Source organism: Muntiacus reevesi, chromosome 7 (genome assembly GCF_963930625.1).
Source record: "Muntiacus reevesi chromosome 7, mMunRee1.1, whole genome shotgun sequence".
Classification (NCBI taxonomy): domain Eukaryota; kingdom Metazoa; phylum Chordata; class Mammalia; order Artiodactyla; family Cervidae; genus Muntiacus; species Muntiacus reevesi.
In genome coordinates, this window is record NC_089255.1 from 35,548,771 (window position 1) to 35,561,128 (window position 12,358).

At 38.2% G+C, this 12,358-nt stretch overlaps 1 protein-coding gene across 1 annotated transcript in view; it reads left to right on the forward strand.

Annotated features, from left to right (window-relative positions):
* CHP1 (calcineurin like EF-hand protein 1) overlaps positions 1-12,358 on the forward strand; it is a 35,037-nt gene that overhangs the window by 2,629 nt on the left and 20,050 nt on the right. The window contains exon 2 of the mRNA XM_065941911.1: positions 3,677-3,749. Within this exon, the coding sequence (XP_065797983.1) occupies positions 3,677-3,749 (73 nt within the window). The remainder of the gene's footprint in view (positions 1-3,676; positions 3,750-12,358) is intronic.

Below are 12,358 nucleotides of genomic sequence, written 5' to 3' on the forward strand. Positions count from 1 at the left end.
AGGGTGGGGTAGAGCGATGAAATTAGCCCTATTTTCCTCTGCTTCTTGTTCTATTAAGAGTTTGGGGAACTGTCAGTCTGAAACACTTCACGTTAAGAACAAGTACAAGACATTTCACTACTCCCTTTGCCAGAAGAAAATGTACCATAAATAAGTAAAATTGACTTTATATGCAGTATGAAAGCTTTGCATGGGTAAGTCTAAATTGGTTAGGATTCATATATGACTAGTTTATCCGATATTTGAAATGTAATCTCTTAAGTGTTTAGAAAAGTACTTCTAAGTAAGAATTCCTTGTACACCTTTAGTTTTATCATCTGTAAATGAGAATAAAAATAGTACCTACTTTATAGAATTTCTAGTGAGGATTAAATGAGAAAAATTATGTAAACTACTTAGAATAGTGTCTGGATATGTAATAAGCACCAGGTGTTAGCTATTTTCATTTTGAACTATATAGGTAACATGTGAAAACGCCATTAGCATGTGCTAGTTATAAAAACCATGTCTAGTATATAATTAGAGAGGTGACAGTATTTTGCACTTTTCCTATTTTCAGGGGACATTAGACTAGGAATCAGATTTTCCCAATTTTAAGAAATAAAACTTTGGAAGGAGTAGAAATCCTGATATATCTAACAGTTTAAAAAAAAAATACTGTCTAAAAACAGGAGTTGGCATAAAACATTTGCTATATTGTCTTAGTTTTGTTACCTTCTTTCACACTTCAGTATTTCCATAAGTTAAAGTCATTTGAGTAAAAGCTGTCACTAGGGGAAGGGTCACAGTGTCTTGGGAATTTCCGAAATCTCCACCCTTAGTTCCCTTGACTATATGGCAATAACCTGGCTGTGAATTACTTAAAACCTTTTCAACAAAAATAGCCACATAATCTGTGAGGAACAATTCACGCCAACTGAGTAGTGATAAATTCCAATTGATTTATTTTTAGTTTCTGTCTTCTGATATGTGTCACATGATATGGCAAAGGTGCTGAACAGGTTTGGGAAGTAAGTTCTACAGGCCAGTGAGAAGTTCTGTTTGTTTGAAAGGGTGTAGTGATGATGGCACTAGTGTGGATTTCTCTATAATTGTAACAAAGAGCACAAGCCTGGCAAAGGCAACTGCTTGAGAATAATTTCCTGAGCTAGAATGTAAGTGGAAGTTCAACTGAAGGCTGTTCCTGCCTCATGATACTGGACACATTCGTGGCCCTCAGCTGCCTTGCCGTAGTGCCTGAGGGTTCTGTCACTGCAGAAGACCCTGCTGCCTGCTGTCTCCCGGCTCCTATTGAAAGCATTGCACATCTTACTAACACCTTCAGCTGGTTTTGGATTAAGTGATTTGCAAAGCTCTGTACCTCCCCCACCCTACCCCCACCTTTTTATGATGAAAAATTTCAAACATACAAAAAGTTAAAGTAGTATAATGAACATTCATATAATTCAACATTTTAATTCAACAGTTGTTAACATTTTGCTATATTTGTATATGTGTGTGTGTGTATTCTTTTTGATGAACCATTTTAAAGTTGCAGATAGCCAAACTTTTCACCCCTTAAGCCTTAAGCATGTATTCCTGAGGACAGGGATTTGTTTCCTTCATAACCACAATACTATTATCACACCTAAAAAAGTTTGACTCTGGCTAGGAAGACTGAGGAATGTGGGTGTTAGGGAGACTTTTCATTATATACACTTTTTGTACTATTTTTACCATGTGGATAGATTGTTTTCTCAAATTAAAAAAAAAAAAACCTAGTATAAAAAGAAATACAATTTGAACGTGTTCATTGTTAAAGAAAAGTAACCTGAAGTATGATACTCTAAGTACTAAAAGCTGACCCCGTGGGCTAAATATTATGTAGTTATTAAAAAGCACTCCAAAGCAATATAGAAAAATTATGAATTAATAAATGAAAAATAAACTATTATAACTATGTTAAGTGTACAAGTGACATATTAGGTAATATATGAAGACATGAAAACAGTGGCATTGATATTGTAAACAAATTTTGTCTTTTCAAAAAATCTTTTGAGAAACTCATTCTGGAACCAACTTATTTTGTGAAAACTAAAGAAAACTAGTTCTAGAGCAACATTTGAGGCCTGAGGCAAAAGCCTGTTCAGGTTCCTGAAGAAGACGGTGGTGGCTGGCAGAATCAAGAGAAAGGTGGAGATTAATTAGTACAGCAGTAAAATTGTACCTGGAGGCTCACAGTGTAAGGATAATGATGCTAATAGCTAACCTGGCATGCTTGCCAGGTGCCAGACCTTGGCCAAGCACTTTTCTCTCCTGGACTTGGTTAGTTCACTGCACAACCCCATTCACTCAGCCCTCATTGGTGAGCTGTGGTGCCATGATTGGAATCAGAATCTGTCAGCCCGACTCTCAGAGGAGTGTTTACTGTGCACACCTGCCTATCAGGCAGAAAGGTCCCCACCTGCTTCCTCAGTGTCTGGACTCCTGCTGGCTCTGCCCTGGCGGGGGTGGTTCTGCCTCCCCCTCAGCTCTCCGCTCTCCTTGAGAGCTAGTACAGAACAGAGCCCAGGCTGGCTTGAAACCTGAGGCTGAAGAATTTACTGCTTGGCCTCTCATACTAGCTTTGGGCCACTCACTTCCTGTTTCTCCTGCGCTTGCCCGTGTTAATTTTGTCCCATTGTTCCCAAAACTGCAAGTGGATTTTTGTTGCCTGAGCTGGGGGAGGAGGACGACTATCAGAACTCCCTGAGCCACCCCTTTACCCCTGAAGGTACAGCCTAGGACAAAGTCCACACTTGTCACACCCTTTTTGGCTGTAGTCTTTTCTCCTTTGATAACTATTTTTTCCCCTCCTATCTCCAGTCTACCATGAGATTAAACTATTTCCCAGAAATTCCTTTTTGCATTTTCAAAGTTTCATTGTCTACCTGTGGTTAATGCCTCATTTTAACTGTCAGCTTGTACCTGAGTTAGTGCAAAATGAGGAACAAAGTAACTTCCTTGTAGATGTCATCTGAAGATGGCACAACCATTTTACAGATTGCCTAATTTTCTTTCTTGGAGTCCATTCCTTTACTGGGAACTCAGTGGAGCTCATGCAGTTGCAGAGAAAGAGGCTGACCCAAGGCTGTAGTGATCTTTTACCCAAAGATCAGCCCTGAGGGAAAACATAAAAGTTACTGATGCTTGGGGAAAAGTAAATAGATTTTTAAAATACTGTCTGTTTCACATATCCCAGTCCTTAATTCAGCACATGTTACCTACCCAGCTGTGCCAGTCTGAAACATCAAACTGATTATTAGGGATGTGTTTTTGATCAAAGCTCAAATTTTCATAGCTTCTAAGTCAAGGTACTGAAAGGTGAAAGTTTCACACTTTCCTTTTAAACTAAATTTAGCTTTGTTTTGTTAAATCTTAACCAACTGACATTTAACACAGAGTCTTAATTAAGCCTAGACTTCACCCCTGAGAGTCAATTTTGTTTACTCTTGATTTATTTTCTAACTCCTTTCATTCTTTCTGCTTTGACACACTAGAGGTGAGTTAGTTGAGACATCACCACTTTACTGACTTTGAAGCATTTAATGGTGAGCTGGGACCAGAGGGCTGCTGGTTTCCAAAGGGTCACTCACATTCAGGTTCAATTTGAGCAGAGGACAACTTCTCCAACTGCAACTAATTCTGTGTTCTTCAGTTTCCCACAGTCAGATCACCCGCCTCTACAGCCGGTTCACCAGCCTGGACAAAGGAGAGAATGGGACTCTCAGGTAGGCATTTCCTTTCTTTATTTCCTGCTAGTGTCTGAATAGCTGCTTTTATCCAGAGAGCTGACGTCTGACAGGCAGAGAGCAGAGACCATTTCTTCACGCATCTTTAAATGTTATTAATCCACAAGGGACTTAAATAACCAAAACAGTGAATTTACATTTATCACTAGGTGCTTGCTGCTTTACCCCTGCTCCCCTTAGTTTGGTTGGCCATTACTCTGGTCCTGGAAATGTACCTTCGGGAATTTCAGCTCTCTCTCCTTGAATTTTCCCACAACCCTTCCCCAAACATGTTAGCTTTCAGGAGGCTGATCCATAGCAATCCAAGGTGGTCTAAGTTGTTTTGTCCTCTTTTCTCTAATTTCTCAACTCAACCCAATCATGGTACATCAGTTTACATGTATTAATGTTAGGTAAGGTGGTTAGTATATTTATCTAGAGCAGTGTTTCTCAACTATTTCTCACTCGGGCTATTTTCCCAAGTGGCCAAATATCTGGAGACATTTTGAATTGTCACAACTGGGGAATGCTACTGATGTCTAGCGGGCCAAGGCCAGGGATGTTGCTGAATATCCTACAATGTACAGGACAATCCTTCCTAAATGTCAGTAGTGCAAAAGTTGAGAAACTGGTCTAGAGTGAGTATATGACTTCAGATTTACTGTAATGCTCTGTCATTTTATATTTGTAAATGTCTTGTCATAGTCAAGTGAAATATCTCCTGAGCACCACCTCCCAACCTAATTCTTAAGTAGCACCTAACTCTTGTTACTATTGTTTCTCAGCTTTGATTGACTGATAGAACAAAGCTGTTTGCCTTTCTGGTGGATGGCAAGAAATAATGTAGGCTTCTAGCACAGGTGTGGGGTTAGCATCAAAGGGGAAAGAATATAGTTGCTAAGCCTTTGTGTATAATCCTCAGGCAGAAGAGCTTAGAAATCTATAGGGCCATGTTTGTTTAGAGCCATGTCTGGCTTTGCTAGAAGCTGGAGTTGGCCAAGATCATGCTGTCCAGTCATTAAAGTCAATGACTATTGAGTGCCTATCATATGCAAAGACCCCACTTGGTACTTTGTCTTTTTAATTTAATTTTACTTTTAAAGACACATAACATAAAATTTACCATTAAAAAGTGTACTTTTTAGTGGCATTAAACACATTCACAGCACAGTTTAATACGTTCATGTATTACCACAGTCTAGTTCTAGAACATTTTCATCAGCTCAGATGGAAACCTCTTACTCATTAAGTAGTCACTTCCCATTCTTCTTTCTATGGACGTTTCATATAAGTGGAATCATACAGTATGTGGCCTTTTGTTTACTCACTCTTTCATTTAACATGATATTTTCAAAGTTCTTCCATAGTGTGTATCAGTACTTCTTTTCTTTTTATGGCTGAGTAATATTCCATTTTGGGCTTCTCTGGTGACTCAGTAGTAAAGAATCCACCTGCCAATTCAGGAAATTTGGATTTGATACCTGGGTGGAGAAGATCCCCTAGAGAAAGAAATGACAACCCCACTCTAGTATTCTTACCTGGGAAATCCCATGGACAGAGGAATCAGGTGGGTTACAGTCCATGAGATCGCAAGAGTTGGACAGGACTTAGCAACTAAACAGCAACAACAATATTCCATTGTATGCATAAACTATATTTTGTTTGTTCATTCATCATTTGGTGGGAATTTGAGCTGTTAACATCTTTTGGCTATTATGAATATTTTTGTGTGGACTTATGTTTTAAGCATATAAACTTAAGCATATGTACTTGAGCATATACCTAGGAGTAGAATTATGGGTCTTATGATAATTTTATTCTTAATTAATTGAAGACCCACCAAACTATTTTCCACAGCTCTGTACTATTTTACCTTCCCACCAGCAATGAAATGCAAGTTCAAATTTCTCCTCATCAGCACTTTTAATTTATTTTTTTAATTGAAAGATATTTGCTTTACAGAATTTTGTGGTTTTCTGTGATATATCAACAAGAATCAGCCATAGGTACACCCATGTCCCCTCCCTCCCCAACCTCCCTCCTATCTCCCTCCCCATCCCACCCTTCTAGATTGTCACAGAACTCCTGTTTGAGTTCCCTTAGTCATATAGCAAGTTCCCTTTGTCTGTCTATTTTACATGTCGTGGTGTAAGTTTCCATGTTACTCTCCATGCATCTCATCCTCTTCTGCCTTCTCCCCGTGTCTACAAGTCTATTCTCTATGTCTCTTTCCCCATTACTGTCCTGAAAATAAAATCATCAATGCCATCTTTCTAGATTCCATATATATGTGTTAGTATAAGATATTTATATTTCTCTTCCTGACTTACTTCACTCTGTATAATAGCCTCTAGGTTTGTCCACCTCATTAGAACTGACTCAAATGTGTTCCTTTTTATGGCTGAGTAATATTCCATTGTATATACGTACCACAGCTTCTTTATCCATTCTTCTATTGATGGACATCTAAGTTGCTTACATGTTCTAGCTATTGTAAATAGTGCTGCAATGAGCATTGGGGTACATGTGATTTTTCAATTTTGGTTTCCTCAGGGTATATGCCTAGGAGTGGGATTGCTGGGTCGTATGGTTTTATTCCTAGCTTTTTAAGGAATCTCCATACCATCTTTCATAGTGGCTGTATCAGTTTACATTCCCACCAACAGTGCAAGAAGGTTCCCTTTTCTTCACACCCTATCCAGCATTGTAGACTTTTTGCTCATCAGCACTTATCATCTCTCTTCTAATTTTAGTAGATGTGAGTGGTAGATCATTTTGGTTTTGATTGCACTTCCCTAATGGTTAATGATGTTGAGCATCTTTGTGCTGCTTGACCATTTGTATGTCATCTTTGGGGAAATGCATGTTCAAGCCCTTTGCCTGTTTTTCAACTGGAGTTTGTCTCTTTTTTTGTTAAGAGTTCTTTTTCTATCTGAGATACCAGGCACGATTTGCAAATATTTTCTGTTATTCTCTGAGTTGTCTTTTCACTCTCTTTCTAGTGTTTTTTTGAAACACATAGCTTTAAATTTTGAAGTCCAGCTTACCTAACTTTTCTTTTGGTGTGCATGCTTTTCGTGTTGATTCTATGAAACCATTGCCAAGTCCACAGTCATGAAGATTACCCGTATGTTTTCTTTTAAGAGTTTTATTATTTTAGCTCTTAAATTTAGGTCTTTGATTCATTCTTCATCACACCATGAGGATTGTGAAATCTTGAGTTCCCCTACCAGGATTTGGACCTGGGCCCTGGCAGTGAAAGGACCAAGTCTTAACCACTGGACCACCAATGAATTCTTTTATTTTTGAGTTTCTTGTGTGTACACACACACACACACACACACAATTTTTTTGGTATATTTACACAAAATGGGGAAAAAAAGGACTTCCCTGGCAGTCCAGTGGTTAAGACTCCTTGCTTCCAGTGCAGGGGATGCAGGTTCAGTCCCTGGTGGGAGAACTAGATCACACATGCTGTGCAGTGTGGCAAAACACACACACACACACACACACACACACACAAACACACACACACACACACACACACACACACACACACACACACCACCCCCCCCCCCCCCAAGCAAAGCAAAGCAAAGTGTTGTGTGTGTGACAATAGATAGAAAGAAATTTAAGAGTCAAACCTTATTTTTTGACCTGTTCTAGCTGTTACGGCAACATTTGCTGAAAAGACTATTTATATTTGTACTTGAAAAATAAATCAGACTAGAATATCTATATTTCCTTAAGTCCAAATACTTGAATAATTTACTTGAGTTTGGGATTACGTCTTTCTCATAAATTAATATTTGACCATTAAATGACGATACAGAATTCACATTAGTTTTGTGTCCTTTTCTTTTTTCTAGAAAGAATGTGATTTGTAAATGTGTATATTTTAATCATTTTCATGGTTTGCTGGAAAAAAAAAAAAAGGAACTTCTTTTGTAAAAGGAGCTGTTTTTCCTCAGAAAATGTGAAATTTTTCATGTGTCAGCTAGTGTTACCTGCTCCTTAAAATGTAGGTAATATTTGCTCAGCCCCTAAAACATAATTTCACACACTATGGAAAGCCAGTGAACTAACTCACTCATTTGATGCATGTCTATTACATACCTGTAACGCACTAGACACTGTTTCTCTTCTGGTTTCTACAAATTCTTGGTAGAGGAAAGGTGGTAGGAAGTGATGGGGTAATTTTTTATTTCATGGTTACCTAGATCTAGCTGACTTTTTTGTATTCAGATTTACAAAGTACTTGGTCTAAATTCTGTGCTTTGATCTCTGTCATGGATGTGGATTAAAATGTGGGAAAAACCCCAAGCCACCTTGAGTGCAAGAGAAAATTACCCTGTTGTACTACATACTAAACAACTAGCATGTTCAGTCAACCCTTGAACAAGGCAGAGTTAGAGATGGTGGCCTTCTGCACAGTCAAATCTGAGAATAACTTGTAGTCTGCCCTCAGTGTATGCAGTTCCACATCCACAGATGCATCCAATGATGGACCTGTAATACTATGATACTTACTATTGAAAAAAATCCACACATAGATGGAAACATGTTCAAGGGTCAACTAAGTATGTAAATCATTTTGTTGTACCCACCCATTGTCAGGAATTTCACACTGGCTGTGCCTCTTGACAGTGGCCATCTCAGCCTCTGGCCATCTTGTTAGATTGTATTCCCCTTTCTCTCCCTCCAGCCTTAGAGAATACCTGGTAAACTCAAAATTCCCGCCTCCCTCCCCCCACCCCCCCCCCACCCCCCCGCCCCCAGCCAGATTCTTTTATGGTAAGAGAGTGATTTAGCTGTCTCCTTTACTTCCTTTAGTGCCAGACTCAGCTCAAGTCCTATCTTCACCTTTTAAGAACCCATCAGGGTACTCAGCTGAATACAAGTTAACTCCAGTCTTTTGTTACCTGTAACAGGCCCCACTTTCCTAAGAAAGTTATTAGGAGAAATATTTTCCTTCTATATTTTTTTCACTTTCCTCTCCCAAGATGCTGTGTCTGGAGCTTGAAGCCATATTGTCCAGAGTGAGAAACTATTATAGAGTACTGTTCAAGACATTCTGTACTCCTTTTTTAAAAGTCAGTCTGTGTAGGAACATGAAGCAGAAACTATGGAAGGCTTTGGTTAGAAATGGAGCTTCAGCAAAGTGCTTTCAAAAGTTAAGTTCCAAAGTATGTTTTATAAAACACTAGGTCCATGGCCTACCCATAGGTATTAAGTTAAAATGATTGGTAATCTTCAAATTGATGTTTCATATACTGTAACCTCACAAATCTTACTTTCTTCAAGTGCCATTATTTTGGGTGAAATATTCCTATCTCTGCCATTGAAATTGGTCTTTGGAAAGGCAAAACTGGGTCTTACAAGGTGCCCTGAAATGGTCCTTTGTAGGTCAGGTCAAGGTGAGAGCCTGATCATTATCTGAATACAAAGAAGGCTTCTTTTGTTTAAATATCCTTGAAAAAGTGAAGGTGACCTTTGAAAAGGCAACTGGATCCATAAGATGCCCTGAAATGGTCCTTTGTAGGTCAGGTCAAGGTGAGAGCCTGGTTATTATCTGAATACAAAGAAGGTATCTTTTGTTTAAATATCCTTGGTACTGATCTAATCTATGGGATTAGATGTCAGGATAATGACTACCCTTTGGGTTGGGGGGCAGATAGACACAGAGGGAGCATGAAGGAAGGAAGGACAATATCTGGGTCCTGATGGTGATTGATTCCTTGATTTGGGTGCAGGTTATAATCTGCACTGGTGAAACTTCATCATACTGAATGCTTGTGATTTGTACTCTTCGCTGTATGTATGTTATACCTCATTAAAAGTTTACTTTCAAAATATCCTGTGGATTAAGCAAGTTTATCATTGGATCTTTGTCAGATACTTTCTCTGATGTAATACCATGATGAAAAATATTCCTGAGTATTAAGTCATGCAGGTTATATTGACTCTAGGGAGCAGTACAGACCAGTTAAACTCTGCAAGGAAGTTATTACTGAAACTACTAGTTGGCTGTATTGTTATATTATCACTTTTAAAAAGATTACCTGTAATTTTTAAGAGATTGTGTCCTAAGTGGTAGCCATTTATCTGCTTAAAAACTGAGTGCCTTTGAGATTCATTTTCTTGTTTGACTTTATCCAGAGGATAGATGATTTCAGTATCCTGGATAAGTTCTTGCTTTGTACAAAGTGCTGTTAGTCATTCCATAATGGAGTTTCACAGATGAGAACCATGATGCCAATCTAATTCTCATTCTTCTATTATAGAAGGTAATCTTTATTTTCTTTTACTCTCTTGAAAGCTTCAAATATATCTTCCTGATGTTCTGAAATTTCACAAAATTGTATCTTTTTGTGATTATTTTTCATTATTCATTGCTTGGTATCAGGTGAACTTTCTCAATCTAAAAGTATGTCCTTTGACTGGAAAGTTTTCTTCTGTTATTTGTTTATTTCCTCCCCCTCTTCTTTCTTATTGATTTTTATGCCTTTTCTATTGGTTGGCTATTGGATCATCATGACTCAGTTTTCTCATATTTTCTGACTGATATTTTTCCTTTGCTTTTTGGAAGATATCCTCAAATTTATTTTATAGACCTTTTGATGACCTTGTCTACAATCACATTTTTAATATCCAAGAAACTTTCTTGTTCTCTGATCTCTGCTCTGTCACAGTAGCTTATATTTGTTTTACAGATGCCAAAACTTATCAAATGTCTATTGGGTTACTTATTAGAATATTTCAAACTTTCTTTTGTTCCCTGAAGTATCATTACATCTATTCATCTTGGGACTTCGCAGGTACTCAGTGGTAAAGAATCTGCCTGCCAGTGCAGGAGACGCATGTTCAATCCTGGGATGGGGAGGATCCCCTGGAGGAGGAAATGGCAACCCACTCCAGTATGCTTGCATAGCAAATCTCATAGACAGAGGAGCCTGGCAGGCTACAGTCCATGGAGTTGCAGAGAGTCAGACACAACTGAGCATACATGCATGCTTTTCATCTTGATCTTACTCTTTTATGTTACTAATTTTTCCAAAATGCTGGTGAGGCTTTATTGTCCATTCCTATTTGTGAAAAAGCCTGGATGGGTTAATGTAGAAAATGGGCATAGACTTGTTTGTGGTTGGTTTCTCACAGGTCTTTCCCTGGTTGGAAGGACTGACATCAAGCCTTCTATACTCTGAGCAGGACCAGTAAGTTGGTAGACCTTACTTTAGGGCATGTGGTTAGGGAGCCAGGGGACAGATTTGCAGTTCTCTCCCCCACAATGAAAGGACTGTGTTCCTGGGGAGCCAGCCTCCCATACTTGGCCAAAACCCTGCCCAGATGGCTCTTCCAGTTTTTTTTCTTAGCAGCTCCCCATTTTTATCCTGGGGACAAATGGTTTTATGTTCCTGGGATGGGTGCTGACTGGGCAGCTGGCCCATTCTTTAAAAGTTCCGGTAATTAATTTCTCTGAATGCTGTTAATACTTCCCTTGCCTGGCAATTCTGAGTGTGGTGCCTTGCTGAGGCTGCAGGGCAGAATGGCTCTCAACTCTTACGCAGTTTCATGACCTTCTACTCTGACTGACTTATCACTACATTTGTGTCTGTTTTCTAACTTCCAGAATTTGTCAAAATTCTTTGTCTACTAACATACTCCTCCCACCCTGATTGTTTATGTCATGGCTGTATTCCCATGTGTAAATTTTTACTGACATTTCAGAGGGGTTTAGACAATGAGAGGAGGTAAACGTGTCTGATTACTTTCTCAACCAAAAGTCAGATGCAGCTTTGCAAATAAGTGACTGGCCCTAGAATACTAAAATAAGGAGCAAAGACTGGGTTTAGAACTTTGGCACTTTATATGAAAAATTCTATTATAAAACAAAACCAAGATCATTTTTTCAAGAACAGTCAACAATAATAAACTGTATATTGTCTAATAGTTTATAAACTGTTTCTTAATACTCTTTCATTTTTGTATTGATATTTTCAACTGTATTCCCCTTGATCTTAGAGACCTCATTGAATATACAATCTAAATTCTAAGAATAGAGTTTAAAAAATGTCAAAAGACAGTGTTTAGAACCTTACTGATGTTGGAAATCCATGACTCGATTCTTCATGGAGACTGACAGTGTTAGTCTAGATTGTGAACTCACTACTTGACACTAGACCTGATATTTTAAATTGTGTCTTTTTGCAGCTAAAATTACTTAAGCTTGTTAGACGTTAAACTGAGGTATGTGGCTTTGCAATTCACATTAGCCTTAATCTTCATTTAAAAGGAAGTAGTTATTTCTTAACCTCTGTCAAACAAGAGGAGCTTACATTGTGTTGATGATGTGGACTTTGTGTTACAGAACATATTGTATAATAAGAGCTTAAAAAAAAAAGAAGAGCTTAGTACATGTTTGTTGAATTATGTAATCATGACCTCCATAATTTTCTTTAATAATTTTAAGCAACTCAGTTATCTTATGAATGTCTTCTTCTAGTTCATTTATTGATGTAAAAATTATTACTCTAAATGATGGAAGATTAGAATCCAGAGTTATTGTACCAGAGCTCTGCGCTTAGTCCCCTAGGTCATTTCTTACCTTT